At 41.9% G+C, this 20,935-nt stretch overlaps 1 protein-coding gene across 6 annotated transcripts in view; it reads right to left on the bottom strand.

Annotated features, from left to right (window-relative positions):
- The window catches only part of LOC125747928 (E3 ubiquitin-protein ligase Midline-1), a 69,296-nt gene that overhangs the window by 16,977 nt on the left and 31,384 nt on the right, over positions 1-20,935 (bottom strand). For 2 of the 6 annotated variants that reach the window (XM_049023590.1, XM_049023600.1), the window contains exon 2: positions 3,626-4,344. In XM_049023590.1, coding sequence (XP_048879547.1) covers positions 3,626-4,288 — 663 coding nt within the window. In that variant the 5' untranslated portion in view covers positions 4,289-4,344. Of the gene's footprint in view, positions 1-3,625; positions 4,345-7,194; positions 7,431-17,099; positions 17,352-20,935 lie in introns of those variants that run through there. The other 4 variants (XM_049023573.1, XM_049023609.1, XM_049023583.1 and 1 more) reach the window with 4 other exon arrangements.

Here is a 20,935-nt window from a genome sequence, read left to right as displayed (position 1 = left end):
CTGCAGTCGTATTAATCGTATTATTCTGGAGAGATACTTTATGCATTAAAATGCACTTTAACCAGGGGGGATTGTGAGGAGTTATTATCGCCGTGGGATATAAAGAATAAACCAAACAAACTACGCTAATGGGTTCTGCCTACACCCTTTTACACCAGTGAGTGTTAAATGTGTTGAGATATGGATTCTGCATAAAATGTATTTTAAATTCTTCCACAAAGCTTCAGGAGCTTCAGAAATAACCCGCCTGATTCCTGTTTTCATTATTTGTCAAGAAGTTGACTCATCTCTGAAGTCAAACTGCTCCCGCTAAATCCTTAAAGACAACCTGAGTCCACCAGTCTGCACTTCGGTCTAAACCCCACTAGTGAGGTGGTCCTCTTCAACAAAACACTCAGGATAAAAGCTGTCGAGAACACTGGGAAAACTTCAAGCACGACGTCAATCAACCCAAAGCACATTCCTGAGTAAAGCTGACAGGCTAAATTCCTGACATTTTCAGTTTATCTACAGCGGCTCTAATAATAACATGCAAAGTCTTCCTTTGTAATATCCAGCTTCATTTATAACATGGTTAATATGTGTGTAAAGCCTTTAAGGGTCTATAATGTAAATATGCGAGAATTTCAGGGTCAATCTAGGGCAATAGGGTAATCTCCCAGATCCTCAGCAGGCAATTAAACCCAGACATGTAGTATAAGGACTTCAGAGCAACAGATACTCTGGAGCCATGTTTATAATTTTGCTTGGTGTGAATGGAGAAGCTTAACAATGGAATTTTAGAACCCACATACAGTAACAGTAGTTCCAGAAGTTCTGAATTAGTCAATGTAGGAACAGTTTCGCTCGAGGATTTGTAAGATATAAATATATAGTCATAAAAAATGACATGGACATTATCAAAGCCTCAGCAATAAGACTGATGAAGGAGTTCTCAGAAACCATTAAGGCTTAATATTATAAACATGTCTATAAATCACCAAATTATTTATTCTTCTAACCAATTAAACACAACAGAATGGAAACTCGCAGCAGAGACACAGAGGGACCCCCGCTTGAGAAAGTACGGCCTGCTGGTCTTTGATCTACAGCTAGATGACACCCTGAGAATCTCTGCACAGTGACAGTACAGCCAAACGGCGAGAGGAGGCTCGGAAATTGGCGATCTCTGCATCTCAGTGGGGCACAAGTAAAAACTAAAGAAAAACAGACCACAAGGATGCCTCATTATCTGTACTGCAAGCCTGTCTATTCCCCTGCTGAGTGAGACTCAAGCCAGACTCTAAGTTTACTGTCACTGCTACTTTGTTGAGTTAATGTTGGTTTCTCAAGTTGACGTTGGTTTGTTGAGCCACAAGTTCACACCCAAAGACGTCCTCTGGGCTTGCATTTTAGGTCTGCAGATTGTATTTTCATTCCCCATCATAATATCCACTAGAGGGACTGGCTTGCATTTGAAAAATAACTGATCTTCTCAGATGTTTGCTGTCTACAGAGGCCATGATAAAGGCCGTTTCACACAGAGTCCGATTTTTTCCACAAAAAAAACCAACTACATCATTCTGAAATGAAGAAACGTATTTCTGTGAAGGCTTTGATACCGAATTTGACACATTTGCATTGTCTTAATCCGTATTGTTTTTTATCTGGAGAGAGCTCAATTTTTAAATCCATAAAACAAACAAACAAACAATAAGATGTCAGTTTTCACAAGTGTGATCAGTTTTTTTGAATAGCAATCCTTTCATTTGGGGGACAACACAATCTGATTTACTTTTCTAAGGTATTGCAGATACTGATATTCAGTGCAGGTCCAACCCTGACGAAAATAATAATTGTTTGTGGGGGTCAGGGTTGGGGGCAGTATTTGCTGGTAGATAAATCGTTCTGTATCTGGGTAACTTCCCATTCCCCCCCACTTATGGATAGCCCTGGCGATTTATTTCATATTCTGCTCCTTAAAGTGATATAAATATGAAAGCATTATGAAGGTGCACTGAATGTTTTACAAATGCATTATAAAGGTGCAGTTAATGCAAAGTGTTACCCTGTTTTCCCTATTCCTGCAGTTAATAAACTGATAATAGATGATGTTGCTGCCATTTTCCTAATATTAATTTTGCTAACTGATAATAGGTTAATACATACAAAGTTATTTTTGACTGAACAATGGTTGCTGTAAAGAATAAGCCGTTTTAGAACTGGATGTATCTAGTATATTTGTCTTTTTTTCCACTTGTTTTCCACAAAGAAACATGAAAAACGCGTCACTCCTGCTAGGGCTTTTCACTAGTTGCCACTTTCTTTGGTATGCAAACTTTTCTCAATTAGTTGCGAAAATTTCACTTCAGAGAAAGTTTTTGATCCGTTAAATTTGCATCCGAATACTTAGCAAATCTGTGTTGTTTTTTTGTGTTGCATTCCGTGTGAAGCATTCTTAAAGCTGAAATATTTACCGAACTGCAAGCTGTTCGTTGTTGCGTTACATTTACATAAAGGTGTTGTAGCCATGTGGGCCGACACAATGATGCCGTTCCAGAATAATCACTCCATTTGATTTTCCATATTCAACAGAACGAAAGAATTTTCTATTTTTAAACTAGAACATCTATTCAACTAGATATTCAATCTGAACAATTTGCCCTGTAAAACAAAAATAATAAAAATTAAACCATGTACCTTTTAAAAAAATATACAATATGGTGACACCTTTGTAATTCATGTTATTTTATTATTATTCGACTGTCAGAAAAATGTCTTTTGTGCATTAAGGAAATCTGGATCTTTGCTGCACATTAAATCACTCACTAATTTCTGGAAATTAAGATCTCTTACACATTCAGACTGCATACCATAAACAGTGAAATCCATTACCATGTAAACTGTAACATGTGGGTATGTTTGTATAATTGGTTCACGAGTCATTAAATGAAGATTAACTTGCCTAGGAATATTAGAGGAACCATTTGTAAAAATGCCACCGCCGATACTATGAAAATACTTCTTGCAAGGTTTTCTAAAGCGTTAATATGGGGGCACTGCATCATTTCAGACCTTGAAACAGCGTGGCCAGCACAGCAGCATGCAAAGACACCAGTCACTTGGATTCGCTGTGATTCACCACATGAAACTGTGAGAAATTGTACTGTGAATGGCTCCGGGACACAGAGGAAACATTTAACGCTTCTCGCAATCTGGCCTCATCCCAATGACATATCCGTGTAAATGTCAGGAAGATAATTGCGATAATTAAACAAACAACTGACCTTCTGACACCAGCTCTTCGTTAAGCAGCAGTGCATGAAATGCACCATTTAAAAAAGGTCTGAAAAGACTTCAAGATAAGGAATAACTGCAAGTGTTTTAAAGCAAAATGATACCTTCCACATATGCAAGGAGACTGTGCAAATATAAAATAATAAAAGCCTAAAGGATGCAGTGATATCATGCATGGCAACAATGCACCATGCAGGATGAATCATGCCAAAGTGATTCATTTTCAGCAAGCCATTCCCATGACCTGTCTTACTGTACAGATGCTCTGTACGTGGGCAGAATGAATGTCTCAGAATGCATTTACAGGCCCACCCTGGACTTTTATGATCGTCTTGCCCCCTGGCCTCACCTTCAGCTTCTCGTATCGGTCGCTCAGTGCTGCCACCTGGTGGTCGCGATGCCTCCCCACCAACTTGCACAGGGCGCAGATGAGCTGCTCGTCAGTCACGCAGTACATGTTGACCTTCTCGTCCTCGTGCTCAAGGCACAGCAGGCCTCGCAGATGCGAGTCAGGCATAGGCTCAATCAGCCGGTGGCCGGTGAACGGCTTCTTGTTGGGATGCGTAGCCTTCAGGCACTCATCACAGTAGGACACCTCACAGGTGACGCAGGTCTTGACGGCATCTTGCGGTGGGTCCTGCTCGCAGAACTGGCACTGTACCGTCTCGCCGGGCGAGGTCATGGCGCCGCCGTCCAAGGCACGCTCACGCCGCGTCTCGCTGGGGGAGTTGGGCCCGCTCAAAGAGGCCTTCTGGAAGCGGTCGATGATGTTCTGCAAGGTGACGTTGCGCTTGAGTCCCTCTAGGCCCCTCTGGTTGAGGGTGATGACATAACGGCAGGTGGGGCACTGGAAGGCGTCGATGGACTCCACAGGTTCGCTGGACGTGCAGTGGGAGACCAGGATGCGGTGGGCGCAGCTAAAACACAGGCTGTGAGCGCAGGGCAGCAGCAGAGGGTCCTCGAAGAGCTCCAGGCAGATTGGGCAGGTCAGCTCCGACTCCAACGTTTCCATCTTCAGGCGAAACAAAGGAGCGCAGCGGGCGAAATCCAGGGAAGCCGACCAGCTATCTGGAAGGATGACAGAAGGGGCTTGGTTACTCTGATGGGCGTGACCTGGGAGCCTTAACCCCGCCTACTAGCTGATCCATTCAGGTGCGTGGCATGTTCTATGCAAACATTTTTTTTGTTTGTTTTTTTTAATTGGGTAAGTAACTATAGTAGAATGGATCGGAGGAAAAAGTCATTATTTGGCTCAAAAATGCAGCAAAGTAAAAGGGAGTAAGTAGTTTTAAGAACGTGAAATACTCAAAGTACAAATCCAGAAAAAAACCTACTCACGTGTAGCAACAAAGTATTAATACTTTATTATTTTACACCTCTATTGGGAGAGGAGGGAAAAACGGCAGTTTCCGATCATGGCCGGGAAGAACGTGCCGTCCTGCGGGGTGAAACTACGCCCGGTAAGATGAATGCAGGGTTTGAACTTCATATTTGCAGACAGGCATGAAAGCAGATATCTGCTGCAGCTTAATAAATCCTGAATTGTGAGAAGCTGTAAGTGGTGGAAATTGTGTTTTCTTTCCCCTCTAAAGAACATCATTGAAATACAACTTAATCAGGCTTACCCAACTGCTGAACTTCTACTGACAATGACAATGCTTTCTCCTAAGGTACAGTCAAATTTAGTCTTGTATTTTAAAAAGGAAAACTATAATCCAGGCTTTTTTTAACGTGAGAATTGAAACGCTATAGCATTACTTTAAAGCTTGTCATGCGGTATGACGTTTTGCACCACAGCTGAATTTGGAAACGGTTTATGGGAATAGTGGCATGAAGGCTCAGTGGGTAGCATTGCAGTGTTGGCGGTTTGAATGCTGCCTCCACACTGTGTGTGCGTGTGTGTGTTGTGCACTCTCTCCGTGTCACATGGGTTTTCCTGCAGTTAGACTAAAGGGCATCTCTAGAGAGTGCTCGTCCTGCTGGCATCCTGTCCAGGGCGTCCCCAGCCGTGTGCCTGGTGCGCCAGGTTCACCATGTCCTGCTGCTGGATAAATAATTGAAGGATGGATTTTTTTTGCATATATCATGTGTGAATGTTGCATAAAAGGGTAAACACGTTTTCAAAACAAGTCTTATAATGCTACATTAAAAAACGAAATATTATAAAATGATACATCACGCCCTGCGATGGGCTGGCCCCCCATCCTGGGTTGTTCCCTGCCTCGTGCCCGTTGCTTCCGGGATAGGCTCCGGACCCCCCGCGACCCAGTAGGATAAGCGGTTTGGAAAATGGATGGGATGGATGGATGATACATCACACTGTAGACAGCTCAGGGTGGGCCATGCCTGTGCTGCTGATGGTGCAAGAATACGGAGGTTGTTTCTGGTACAGTTTTAGCCAGTGGATGCCAGGCCCTAAAGTGGACTCTGTCTCCAACACTGAGCCACAGCGAGCCCCATACACCCACCAAACCTCAGTGAGGACATTGCACTCTGCCCAGCCAGTCATGCCCCCTGTATCTCACTTTATCGGGTCGGGGAATCCTGTTATCGAGATGCAGTGGCTCTAAGCTTCTTAAGCCGAATGTCCTGTTTGGGTGCTTCTCATTGAGGATTAATTAATAAAGTTAAAGGAAAATCATTGAAAAAAATCCTTGAATGTTATCAAAAAATACACTTGCCCCCTTCCCCCCCCCTTCCCTGCCCCTTTAACACACACAATATCCAAGATCCTTTACCAATCCACATAAAACAGTCTTCCCGTTCAACTAAGCTCCGTTTATATATTCAGTGCTCTATATTTAGTAGTGTAAAATAAACATTACCATTAACTTCCGCAGCAGTCATTTAATTGTAGGTACTGCTTAATGCCAAGGATTTACCGAGCATTTTGCATTATCATAACTAACGTATCACCACTAATAAAATGTATAAAGGAGTTTGATCTTCTTGAAACGTCTTACATTTTTTGTTGCCCGAGAAGGAAAATTTAGTAAATTTGGTTCCATATATACATTCAAACCAAACCATCGACTGACCCAGTTCCCATTCTATTATTATTAATAACATGTTTATTTTTATTTTTATTATTATTATTATTATTAATAATAATAATAATAATAATAATAATTAGATTTACTGCCTGTTATAGATAAACTTGGGAAATGTAACAGTAACTTCGATAACATAAATAGAAACTTGACGGCTAAAATGTCAAGATTTAAACCTTCACCTTGCATGAAAAGGGGCTCTTTTTTCTGTACTTTTTGCTTATGGCAAGTTAACCGTGAAGATATGCAGAGAAAAGGCAGTTCCCCCTTTTGACCTACTTCTGGGCTAAAAGGCTGGCAGCCTGTATCATCGGGTTATGCCGTCATACTCTAACCATACGGCTTTGGCGTAAAGTCATAGATGTATTTTCTTTAAAAAAAAGGTATATCTGAAAAACATATTTCATTAGAAAGTAAAGGCACAGTTAAGTTAATGTAAATTAGTTAAAAGTAAAATTAGGTTTACCTAGATAAACCCTTATGACGTTCCACACATATTGCCATTGTTTTGTGAAATAAGGTTTAACAAACATGATCGTTTTAAATACTATGAAAGACTTCGGTAAGATCTCCGGCAGCTCTGTTGTACTAATTATTTAAATAAGTGAGATATAGTTCTATGAGAGGGCTAAAACGTTTCAAATGAAATCTGATGAAAGAAAGTCGATACAAAAAAGTACAAACAGATAGCAAACAGGCGTCACCTTTGTGATAATAACGGAAAGAATTTTGCGTATGTCTCCAACATTTAATGACAGAAACAAAGCAGGTAAAAGTATATGGTGATTAATAGCCGATACAAACTACAGCAGCCTCCCCTGCAGGCTGTAAATTAATGCGATATTTCCCCCCAGTTTACTTTACCCACCGACGCTCTGCGTTGCGGAGGCATCGCGCTTAGGCGTGTTTAACCAAAAATGTGTCCGGACAAGGGATCCAGGTGGCCGTGATCTTCACAGCCCGGTTTTCCAAGAACTGGGCTGTCATTTACTGGGAGACTTCTGGTGTGGCAGCAAGCTGAACAGGAAAAGGGGAGCGACAATTGCAGGAAAGGCAGCTCCACCTAGCCCACCTCCGTCAGCGCCGGAGAGAGATAAAAGCCCCCCATAACAAGCAGACGCCGAGGTCCTCCGCAGCGCTTATTGCTCCCATGTTTATTCGCCCGGAGTCAAAAAGAAAAGAAAAGAAAAAAATAAAGGACCACTTTCCTGCGACTATCCCTTGAATTATTTTTTTTCACACAGTTATTCAGTGCTGGAAACTTTGCTGGGCTCCGTCACCGGGACAAGCCCGACCACACACACAGATCAGCGTACGATTGAAGGTGAAAGGAGCGCATCTCTGCCTCCCCCTCTCAGAATGTCCACACTGGGCTGCATGTGACAGATTACTTTGCAATCTGTTGTCTCCCTAAATGACCGGCTGACGTAGGTATGGCTTGTGGTTTATGTATCTGTATTTGATCAAGTCGTTAAATGCTTCATTGCAGTGAATGGTCGTAGTTAAATGTCTATATAGTGTCTAAATAGCCTACCGTAATGATAAGAAATGAATACGTGTTTATAATATTCTTTGTGCATTCTTGGCATAAATTGCGATATTTAATGAAATAATTTATGGGTAATCTGTTAAATTTTAGTGCTGATTATTTTTGGTTTCTGCGTTTGGGAAGTTATATCTAAAAAAAGAAGTTTTAAAGTCTCGTAACCAAAGCCTTGTAAGGGCATTTTAAATCCCTATGAAGTGAACAAAAGCTTCGACATCTGTGTTTTCAAATAGAGATTCCTAAAGGCGTTTTGGAAAACTGTTGACAGACACTGGCTTTGCTGGGGAGTGGGCATGTTGCCCATAACTGTTACCCCGAAGACAAAGATTCATGGGGCTGTGAGCAGCTCTGATGACCTGCAGACATGCCTGCTATGTTGGTACTCGTATAGTCACATTGTTGGCAGCGGTTACCAGCAGACAATAACCAGACGTATACTGTTATTTTCCCGTGAAAAAGATGGATGCTTACCCCTTGTTTCCAACGATTACGTGTAAAAGTGTGTCTTTCCGTTAGGAGATGAAAGAAACGAAATATAACGTATATATATATATGAACAGCAGGAAATGGCTAAAACATAATGAATTAAAATTTCCAGTTTTTTGTCCAGCCTTCATTCCGGTTTCACAGACATGACATGATTTGTTGTTCACCAAAGACTTAAAGTAATCCAACTGAAGAGATTTTGCATGATTAATAGGCTCTATAACACTGCTAACAGGCTACTTGCTAATTTGATTCACAATTACTTTTTATGTAAAACCACCATGAAAATTAGATGAGGTCCGGCTGTATTATGTGAAAAGGGCCAGACACAACCTTAAATATCCAACACCCTATCTAAAACAAAAGTGTCTTTGAAAGTCCCCCACACTTTCTCACTGAACAATTCATTTATCTGTTTAAAACCAATCGCGGGGGGCGGGGGGTGGGGGGGGGGGGGCAATGTAGCTGGGTTTATTCCTATTGATTAGTTCCACCTGTGCCTTCTTCACAGCCTTGCATATCACATCATGTTCTGTTTCTTATTGTTCATAGTAACTCAGACCTCATTTGGATCGAATTCCCAAGACTCATAATATTCTCCTGTTTGATATGGTAGTGCAGCATATATAATTTATTTCATTTTTTTCTGAAACCTGCTTCTCTCATATTATATTTACACTTATGTCACGCTGCCCCTGAGCCTCTCAATCCCTGTTTAACCCCACAACAAGAACTATTACCATTAAGCCCAGTCTATTCTCCCAAGCAGGGGCGCCATGAAAAGGGGGAAAGTTAGAATTATTCCAAGGGCCCCAGACTGACAGGGGCCCTAAAAATGTTCAAACATAATTGGATTGGTTTGGTTTGGGAGCCCAAAATGATACACTTTCATGGGGGCCCAAAATCTCCAGCTGCACCCCTGCTGCCAAGTCATAGTATCACACATATTTTTTTAATGAATTCATTTATTTTAGTGAATTAGAAAGGTTCGCTGTTTTTGGATTCATTTTTTTGTCAAATGAGCTTGCGAGCTGATTGAACACATCCTCAGGATATTGGGCTCAAACCCATGCATGATGAAGTCCTGCTTCACTGGCAGTCCTTCTGTTATCCTAGGCCATTTTCCACGTATGAGCTTGACTTGGAATGCTGCCACCGGCATCAGCGGGCCTCTCGATACTGACGCATGGTTAAGCACTTTGTCTTAATGGTGAGTGCACTTTACGTAATTGTGCCTCAACAAAATGCCTGTTTATGGTCATTTCTGACGATGTCACAGCACCCTGCATCTCGACACAAGACCGCACCACACTCATGCTCCTTGGATGATCACTGAGCCTAGTCTATCACTTGGAAGACAGACAGCCTCAGAGGAAAGTTTGGCCTCCTGTTGACCCTTATCTCAAGAACCTGATTACCATAATGGCAATCTGTCTTGAAAAGTCTAATGTTTACCGACTAAATGATAAAGAAAGCATAGCATCCATTAAACCAGGCCAGGGAGAGATTCCAGCATATTATATGAATTCATTTATAGTAATTGAAATATTTCTACAATCTTGCATTGCATGTGAGAATGTAGGAATGTGGGCAGCATGACTTGTGCTGGTGTGTCATACCTTTAGGATTGTCGGGTATAGCCTGGGCCTGTGTGGGCCTTGCATGTTCTCCATAGGTGATGGAACACAGTTAGTTTAATATGTGCCTACAGATTCCCCATAGTGTGCATTTGTGCTCTGTAATGGACCGGCATCCCATCCAGGGTGTAGCCCTGCTTTGTCCCCTGTACTGTCCTAGATAAGCCCCTGACCTTCCTGTGACTCTAAGCAGATAAGCTGCTAGACGTTGGATTATTGTTGCCAATATTTGCTATTTATTCAATGGATTTATTTGCAGATTTAATGAGAAATATTCAGCCACTATTATATTTTCATGCTCATTGACTCGAACTTGGTAAAAAACTTCGTAGAAATGCCCAGTCTGCTGGATCAGCCGCAGAAATGGCACCCAGGGACCAACGCAGTTTTCACACCATAAAGGTGCCATTTGGGCCTTCATGGCCCTGTATTTAAACCCAGTATTTATTCATGCTGTGGTTTTCCCTTCATTGCTGTGACGAGGGCTTTAAATTTCTTTAAAATAACTTCAACATTCCATCATAACCCAGGTTATTTGACCGACTTCTCTGTTGTCCACATGTGTGGGACCCAACAGCTGTTGGAGTGTAGAAGAATCCCAGAGCCTTTTTCCTTTTTAACATCTTCCTACACCTCCAATGCTCCTGGAGGAGGGGAGTAAGTAAGGAAGAGAATATCATCTTTGAGGTTTGGGATTGTTATTATAAGACCGATCCCCTCTATTAAAATACCTGCACCCTCATTCCCAACCATATTTCCAGTTTGACTATTTACTTCAGGGGGCCTTGTAGTTCTCAATATATAAAGTGTTCTGCTAGGTTTCTCAGAAATGCTCAGTGCTCGATGACTTGTGAATGCAAATCAATACATCTCATTCTGAGATGGAAATAATCCCGGCAGATTAATTTACAGTCTCACAGAGAGATATTAGTTTTACTGTTTATGTTGCTGGGAAAGTGCGGTGGAGATATTGAAGTGACAGGCGTATGGCAACCTCAACGCTCCTGATATGCAGGCCTTCAATTTGGCAGAAGGTGTGATGTCTGACTAATGACACTGCCTTGATGCAGCCGAGGGAACTGTCACCTTGGAGAGGGGGTTCGTGTGCGTTCCAGTACAGACCTAAAATCTATAGAATACACACAGCAAACAGCTGGTCGGACACCCAAGTGGAAGTCTCTGAGGAAGGGTAAAGAATTTGCTGGAAATTCCCTCTGTGAGATCAGAGAAATATCTCAGGACCCAGCATGAGGCGAGCAAGCTGTGTGTAGGTTCTCCTTACTCTCCTCTCATTATTTACACACAGGGTCACAGAGGTTCACAAGTTCCTACTGGTGCCCTTTGATCAGCGGTGTATTAAACGCTAACTGCAGAACATCACATAAATCACCCTCCAACAGCCTTCGGCACCTTCTGGAAGACTTTGCACCTTGCTAGATGACTTTCCCTCCCAAATTAAAATTGGATTTTGGTTTTAACTGGATTGTTTCTTTACTGTCTCAGTTTGCCCAATGTGCTAGAAAATGCAAAATCATAACGTCTAAGAAAAACATGACCAGGAGAAAAATGTAGGAAATCTGAAGGAAATTAGGCATAACAGAATTAAATTTTAATTCATCATCATTAGGATTTTTTTGTTCTGCTGGCTGAATGTTCAACAAGCCTGCCTCTCATCCTTGAATGTGGACAAGAACATGCAGATATACAGTACTGTGCAAAAGTCTTAGGCAGTCCAAAGAAATGTTTAAAGCTGTTTATCTGGGTAGCAAGTGTACTTTGCCTTAGAACAAAAAACACTATTTAACATTAGAACATGTGCAAACTGAGAGTAACACAATAAAAACTAGCAATATTTTCTTCTGTTTTCTAAAAAGTTACTGATATCTAGTTGGATGGCTAGATGAACACCGCTTCAGTTCCCAAACTTCTCCTCAGGGGCATCTCAGCTGTTCCATGATTTTGTTAAATTTCACCGACAGCTCAATTAAATAATTAAATATATTGGTTTAAACAGTCAGTAACAGATTGACTAGCTGTATGAGGTGTGCTAGTGGCCAAGTCAAAAGATACATGGCTGCACTGGACTGTCCCTGCAAATACTAGGATAATTTTAGCAGAGGTTCTGAAATGGCTAAGCTGACACTTTGACAGGCATAATATCATAGTTTTACACCAACACGAGGATAATTTAAACATCATTGTCTTTGCCATGCCTAAGACTTTCACGCAGTACTGTATATAATATAAACATCTGTATCTGTAACTTCAAAAGTAGGTCACTGGTTTTTATACCAAGAACAGCACATACTGGGTGTCCTGCATCCTTTACACAATGCAACTGTGCAGCCCCATCTACAAATCGACACCAAAAATGATGTCAACCTTGTCTGAGTCTGATTAAGCATCCGAGCAAATTCATTATGATCATTAACATTTTGTGAGCTTAAGTCAGTATCAGGTTTGTTACTTGAGCAAAAGCTGAGTGAAAATCAAATGTTCAATTAAAGTTAAAATTGCTTTTTCTCCTACAATCTAACCCTCTTTTAATTTCTTTAAAATTACTATTGCCATCCATCCATCCATCCATCCAGCCAGCCCCATTCCAGAACTGCTTATCCAGTACAGCCATCCTGGAGCCTACCTGAGGGATCCACAGAATAGGAGGCAAGAAACTCTCTGGACAGGAAGCAAGCCTTTGACATTCAAATTCTTCTCGAACCCTGTATGGTGATTGGACATTTTGTTTCCCTCAAATTTGGCCCTGGCTTCTCTCCTTGACATGGAAGTCTCCCAGCCCTATTCCACATTCTATCTTTTACTCATAATAAATTTAGTGAACATTGGTCAAACGCTTCAGTTCCTCATGCAGAAACATTTATTGAGCATCTACGGTAGTAATATAATAATTTAAGCTAAAAAAAGCATAACCCTCTTTTTTAAAGGTGCTACATCAGTAGGTACCGACATGCTTCCAATTTCTAAAAAGTACAGTTTTCATTTGTTGTTTTATTATTTTTGTACTTTTAAAGGTTGATGCCCGGCCTATTTCAATTTAATCCCGTCCTCTGAACGTGACTTTGATGAATTGGTCGTTCAAAGTCTACATCCATGTCAACCCCCTGACACACAGGTCCCATGCGGGGCTGCCGATTAGCTGGACCGTAATCTCAAAGGCCTCATCCCACAGTGATTTTTAGCTCACTTCCCAGCCTGACCTACATATGCAAGCAGGCATTTGCTGTTATTGCCGTCTGTGGGAGGGAACTTGTTACCATTTTTTGTGCAGGGGGAGGCAGACTGACTTTTCTGTAGTGCCATGGTTTTATTAGAAGCTTGTGACAGAATAATTCAGCGAGCGTGTGTGGGAAGGGGTGGTCTTCTCCTTGGTTTCTCCTACTCCTCAAATTGCCAGTTTTCCTCAGCAACAAAACAATTATATTTTTTTAAGATTCTGAATAGTCCAGTGACTTCTTAAGAGTGACTTTTCCATGCATTTCTCATAATTTACTGTCTGACACAATAATGTACCCGGCTGCCCCCTCATCCTAGCTGCTCATCGCTCTTAACAAAATCTAGTTTGTACCTATTTTCCACACTTCATGCCTCGATACGTTTAATCCTGCAAAACAGCATCACACGAAACTCACACTAAATCAATATGATTAGAGTGGTTGGCCGTGCAGCAATGAGTAAAATAAACAGATTTTTTTAAGGTTTTTTTGTGCTGTTCCAATGCAAATGAAGGAAATACATATGTTAACACCGAAACATTTGCGATGTCAAAGTTTTTTTGTGAAAGAATTGCTGCATTATCTTAGAAAAGTGCAGAAGTGCCAATATTTTTTTGCCAGAAGTTGTCCATCTTGTTATGCTCTGCACACCTGTGTCATTTAGATGTGAGTTTGAGGGGCTCTCAGACCCAGAGAAATGCGGCTTCCAGATCACTCCACCAAGGCACAAAACCCAGAACTTGAACACTTAGTGCTCAGTTGTCCATGGAATACCTGGATGTTCAGATAATCTTCTGCAGAAGAACACAGAGGGATAGGGAGAATGAATATGGCCATTGAGGTTGCCATATGCCTGTAAAATCATGCAACAGGTTGAGGCAACTGAGAAGCTGTACTGAAAGTGTAACATTTCAGGCTGTGCGGCACTGCCCCTCCTGGTGAGACGGTAAGTGAATGCTCAGGAATGTTCTGTCTGGGAGCCAGAAGGGTCTCTAGTCCGAAAGTCATCCAGAGGTACTTCATCTGGAGTAACAAGATACTGGACATGCCGAAATCTACATTGAAATGCCTCTACTGTTGAGTCACCACAAGAAGTGCATAAATATTAAACCGTGCTGAGATTAATTGCTAATTATGATCCGCATAACTATTAATTTGCAGTTAATCACTGCAAATTCCACCTACTTCCCATCATTAGGTGGGGTTATTAATATTCACGAGGTGAGCAATAGGCGTCACCCCATCAGTAGCCGATTTTTTTTGGCCCAGGTTTGGAAAAAAACTAGAGTCCACATCCACCGGCTCACGAGGAAGCCGGGGAGTTTTTTTCAGTGGGCATGACCTAATTACAGGGAGCGGTGAGTTACAGCTGATCTTCCTGCAGATGAACGACGAGAGGAGTGGCACACTTTTCGTGAGCCCAGGCTTAATGAGGAGAACTTTCCTCATGTGTCTCTACCAGACCCATGACCTGGAAGATGAACCATGCTTTAATCGTTCAGTAATGTGACTCGATGAAGAATCACATACTCCTCATCATTGTAATATAAATGCAAATGTTTGACTTTCAACGAGTGGCATGATTATGAGTTGGTGAAAAAAATATATATTATTTAAAATACTGGAGACACAACTTATTATACGGACACAGACGAACGTTTCTAGCTGTGTTTTTCTGGATGTTTATTTAACGTAATTCTGGATGTTTACTTAATGTAAATAAACTGTAATTCTTTCCACCAGGCATCCAGACTGATTACAGACGTACATTTAGATGTACATTTTCCATTTATCACACATGTATATATTGTACAGCTATTTCTAGCACTTTTCACTATTTTGCAATTTCATAATAGAGGTCAGCCCGGATTTTGTTGTCTGAATACTTTGCACAAAGACAATAAAAGTGAATTTCATCTGATTGAATCTACAAAATGTAAACTTGGATTTAGCACCAGCTGTCATTGCAGGCAGCTGAAGCTAGGGGTCACTGTGGACAGCCATCCGGCTGTTCTGCAGCCCCAGCTTACTCCCTCCAGCCCTGCTGGGGTTGGGGGTATTCGTGGCAGGACGCCACTTCCCTTGCATTCTGACATAATATTCCATGCCCTCCCCAAACCCTTTCATATAGCATTATGTGTGAGGCTCCACCCATTTTAGCAGACCTGTGTTTTGACAGCACTGTGCAAATAGGGTGAAGCGTGTACCAAAATGCACAGTGCAAGCTGTGGGTGGAATTCACATTCCACTGGTCCCTTTACCAGTGACCGATGTTGGGTTCATCACCTGATGAATGACCCAAGGCTAGAGCAGGCAGAGGATGAACACTAAAGTAACATTTTGAGTGACAGACCGGGTGGTTCATTAAAAGACAAATACCGAAGCTGTTTGCTTTCAGCTGCTGTATGAATAAGCCCCATTGTGTCAAGAAACCGTCACAGTGACTCCATGAAATCAATAATCCCATGAAATTCCTTTATCAGCTGGAAGGCCAACGATACAGGGGGGAGGGAAGGTGCAGAATGCCAGCAGCAGAGGTTAAATGCTGCAGGCTGGTCCTCAGGGCCCCCGGAGACGGCACAGGGACTTGCCTGCTGGGGGCGCTGTCACAAGGCAGCTAAAAAGCACAACACTGCCGCGGCTTCCTGTCAGCTGTCCTAGAATCTGCTCATACACGAAGCATGCAGCCCTTTCTGGGTCAATTACAGTTTCTTGTTATCTTGCTTCTATCCTGTGATTCTGATTTAAATAAAGAGCCTTCTATAGTACACCAGAGCGAGCTTACGAAACATGTAAAAGAGATTGAAGAGCATCCCCTTGAGGCAGAAATGTGGAGTGCATTAAAAAAAAATCTGGAAAACCTTTAACTCAACTGGACACCAGCAGGACTGTGTGTCTGGTGTTTCAAAGTACAAATGTGGCTTTAAGGCAACATAGAAATAAATCTGCAGTAAAACAAGGCCAAACAAAACTGCCAAGTATCCTGTAAACAGTTCCTATCACTAACATGCACGTTCCTTACACACAGCTCTCTTTCTCTACCCTGCTCATATAAATAATGCCTGCATCCTTCAAAGTGAACAGAACCATATCTCCTACCCTGAATCCCCTTGTTCCTAGAATCATATGTACTGTGGCAACTGTTCAAGTGTACCTACTACACAAGTAATCAAAAAACAGGAGGTCTATCTGACTTCCTGCAAGGAAGCAGCTTGTGTGTAATTAGCAAATAAATCATATTATACACACACAGCCTGCATGACGGCTCATATAACAGACACTATTTTTATGGACTGTTTTGCGGATCAGGCTCAATGAGCCGCCCAGTCTATCTTGAATCAAGCACAGTCAATGGATGGATTCAGAAAACAAATATATGGTTCGTAACTAGGACTGAAAATCTTCTGTTATCCTTCTTAACTGAAGATAATTAGAAAAAAACATAAATTTCAACTGAATTCTGGCCAAGAAATATTTATTGTTCATTGAAGGACAGCATGATCAGAATTTGAAACTGCATTTCCTGCTACTGCAGCTAGGGCAGTCCCATGATGTCAATATTTTTGGGACACTTGTTTTCTGCCCTGCATGTCTGCAGCCCAAGGCTCCTTTACAAACCTTTACAAACGTCTGTTTTGCCTTTTTGTGACGTGTTTCAATTTCAGGCATTGGCTGTTGCTGATGAGCTGAGTGACAAGTCACGCACAATGACTCACACTGCAAATTAAATAAAATTAAAAGAACCCAAACTAAGAGTTTAGACCCAACTGGAAGTGATGGAGATGACATTAAAATCACCCTTTAAAGTTAGATGGAAGATATATCGGCCAAACATAAACTAAAACGAATTAATAGGAACAGTCATTCTCCTTACCTGCCACATGGTTAAAATTCCATTATCCATAAACAGGAGAAAAAGATAATCAGGCACGGAAGACAACAGTTTTCCTCAGGTTTTTAACAACTGTTTGCTGTAACCATCTGCCTCGTCGAGGAAGTCATCTAACTACAGCCCTTTATTTGTTCATTGCATTGCTCTGGCAGCACCCTAACCTTTCCTCCTAGTCCACCGAGAGTCAGTAAGCAGGCAGCCGTCCGCTCTTTTCCCCCTTTCAAATGGGAGCTGAATCCTGACACTGTAGGCTGCTCACCGCCGGCCTAACCAATCATGGCCTGGGGTGGGCGGGGCCTGCTGCGGGTGCCTGGGTGTGCCTGTTGGAAGATTTGGACCAGGCTCTTCGCTGCTCAGCCATACATGCAATGAGAATTCAAATCTAAAATTGAATCTTTTAAAGCTTGGAGGTTAGACCAAAGGTGATTTTTTTTTCTACAAATGATGTCTAAGTGCTAGACACAAAGTGGCTACTCGGTAGATTATGTTCTGTACACATTCATTAGTTATTTAGTTTGCAAAGTTTCGCATTTTGAACACCGGACTTTTCAGTGATTTCTCTCTCCGGAGAGCTGCCTGTTTTGGTCACATTATGGGCATTAATGGATTCACGTAGCCTTCAAAGTGGGGCCCTTTGACATTATGTAGGGCTGTAAACAGGACAGAGAAGCATGAACAGACATTCCACAGGAATGAAGCAGATTTCCTTGTCACTTAGCGATCAGGAACATTTATCTGTGTGACTTAACTAGCCCCTCTCACCTAGGAATACACTAATTCTAACACGTATGTCTTCCTGTGGTCACAGCGACCATTACCGATGTCCAGGAACTGTGAAGAGGTTCCAGGGGAAGGAAGTATTTCGGTGACTAGTTACATGATCTGTCCTTGTGAAGTTCCCAAAAGACCGAAATTCTGTAGTAACATGCAGGACAGACAGCAGGGCTTAGCAGAAAAAGACAGTGAATGTTGTAGCTTTAAACAAGGCTGCAAATAGTCAGAAAAAAAGAGCACAAGTCAAATTAGATTGTTCTTTGAATGGATGTTATTTAATAAGCCTTCTGAAGCTCACATGCTGGTGGGAGGCCAGCACGATTGATCTGATTTAATTGGTCAATACCTATTTTCTTTCCCCTGACAAATTATAAATGATCCAGATGAGGGTTTGCCCGTGTTGTCCATGGAGTCACGTGAAATGGCATCTTAAAAAAAAACATCATTGGAAGGGAATGTAGATGGAATTCATTAAGCAAATGGAGCTGTTCATCAACATGTTTTTACTGCATATCTCTCGCTTTCCTGTAGAGGAATAACTGCGGACGTGCGCTTTATGCATACATATTTACTACCATTCCTCCCGCAATGTTAAGGGCCCTGCTTTGGTTATAAACATTTCTGTTGCTTTTTCTTGTGACCGGAGTAAAATGTTGAAACTTCTTTCTTCCCCTCCTCGAATAAGTATTTCAGTGGTTGAGAGATTTCGGCTTTTGGCTTCAAAGAATGCGAGGAATTTGCAAGAAAATCTCTTCCTGCTCCTTTATTTAACCCATCGACCGAAACAACACAGCAAGTCAGGGAGGTTCTGGGGCTAAAGATGGGTTGTTTTGCGGACCAGGCCAGTGGACGGATGGCTGGCTGCTGGTGCTCCCACCCCCACGAAACACACCCCCTCATGCTAGCGAGTGGCATCTCACCAAGCACACTCCTCGCTTCACGTAGCGTAAATCAAGGGCGGCGATAAATGCAGGCAGCACTCGAAATGCACTTAAACGTCAGTTGCTTATGACTTTCTATAAATCCTCTGTGCATATTTTCAGTGGCCCTTAACCTCTTAAGCAAGTCCACGTGGCTCCCAGTAAACTGCTTTCACTTATCAGCCTGGGGAACGCTATTCGGGCTGGCAGCTGACAGCTGAATACCGGACAGAACCTCCTTCCTCTAGATCGTTCTTCATCTCTTTCATCCTCAGATAAGTCCCCACAAGGTGGCATGGTAAAGCAGGCTGGAGTATAATTAAAAAAGCGATCTGGCCCTTCTTAGTTAATTGAATTAATCACCATGTGGGCATCCAAGCCTTTGTGGTTGCTGGGCAACAGTCAATGTTAACAAAAACTTTAAGAACAAAAGAATAAATAAAAAATACACCCACACTTTTGCAGTCTCCTCTCGATCATTTGATCTGTTTCTGGGTCTATCTAGCTTACTTTCTTCATGTACTTCGCATCCTTCTGCCATTAGAGCTAATCCAGCACAGGCCTGCGGTAAGCCTGCAGCCCAACCTCAGAAGCTGGGCCTCTGGGGATTTTGGTTTCTTCCCGCAGTCCAAGGACATGCGGTTAGGCTTCTCCAAAGCACCTTTGGTGCACGAGTGTGGGCACTGCAAAGGACTGGCATTCCTTCTAGTAGATGCGGCCCACCTGGTCCCCCATGGGATGGGCACCAGGTGGTTGTGGAGAACATGGATGGAAGTCACACAGCTTTCATTACAGACTTGGTAGAGAACCCTTCAATAGGTGCAGCAATTAGCTTCCCTCTCTCCATCGAACTTTGGCAGGACTGCCCTCCCCCCCACCCACCTTGGCTGGGTTCCAAGGTTAACTCCAGTCACGTCAGGGAGTCCAATTCAGTGACTCATGGAAAAAAGAAAAAGAATATTGATGCTGGATGGAGGAGGGGTTTGGGAGCTTGTCGACCCCGGGTAGGTTCATACCTTTATTTGGAGCAGCTCTGGTTTCCATGAGTTTATGAAGGCCTTTTAAAATCGTGGAAGTTGCAATTTTGCTGTTCGGTTCCACGGTTCTTGGTAGACAGAGGCACAGTCACACACATGAAATGGATACGATGTTTTCAGGAGAAGGCCCCTGAACAGTAAACGTAAATCACAGTTATCTCCTTGTCTCAGTATTATTTATCCAGGAATTTAATGGACTCCCAGTTCCTTCAGAATGTTTTTATGCTGAAGATGTCGATCCAATTAAAATGACTTTAAGCCAAAAAAAAAACAGCGCTAATTAAAATGATTAATTAGCAAAAAAATGCATACCTATGGCATTCTCTAATGTTTGCAGTCCTTGCGGAAAAAAATATTAGCATATTATTATGGCAGGTCTTCATTTTCTCTGTGAGTCTAAATGAGTATTATAATGGTGAACGAAATGTATAAATAAAATTTATACTGTATGTAATATCTGGCTCTCCTTGTCAAAATCTAGCTAGTTGTAACCTAAAATGTTCAACTATCACAGCAAGCATGTGCAATCTTAGTTATAATTACCACGAGATACAATTTCTCATGGGAATATACCGGTTCGATATCAACTTGGCTCATCAATCGCTATAATTAAACAATCACACGAGCATTCGTTTTATAGAAAGTACCTGAGGACACTCAGCATGGCCCAGATTGATTCCAGACTGAAAACAGGCACAAACACATAAGGTCATTAAAGATGCTTTTATAACCACTCTTAAAACGGCACTGAGGCCTTTTCCTGCTACCCAGACGGGAAATGTGCTTTATGGCACTGAAAGTGGTGCTTGCACAGCTCTCCATTTGCCTGTTTTTTTGTTTGTTATTTCATACATTTCCGGAGGGTTTTTCCCATCCTAACAGACAAACATCACTACACTCATTGCGTAGTTTAGTTCCAAGAATGAAAAGAAACAAAGATTCTTAATTTAAATTGTAGATGAACAAAAAAAAACATTTTCATTTAATCAAGGTGACTCTGTACCCAGTCACCCCACAGCTTTTGGGAATAAAAATACTCTTAATTAAAAAATATTGATGGACAGGAATTCAATTAAAAAGCCATCAG

Source organism: Brienomyrus brachyistius, chromosome 1, assembly GCF_023856365.1.
Source record: "Brienomyrus brachyistius isolate T26 chromosome 1, BBRACH_0.4, whole genome shotgun sequence".
In the NCBI taxonomy this organism is placed as follows: Eukaryota; Metazoa; Chordata; class Actinopteri; order Osteoglossiformes; family Mormyridae; genus Brienomyrus; species Brienomyrus brachyistius.
This window is presented reverse-complemented; position numbering and strand designations above follow the sequence as displayed.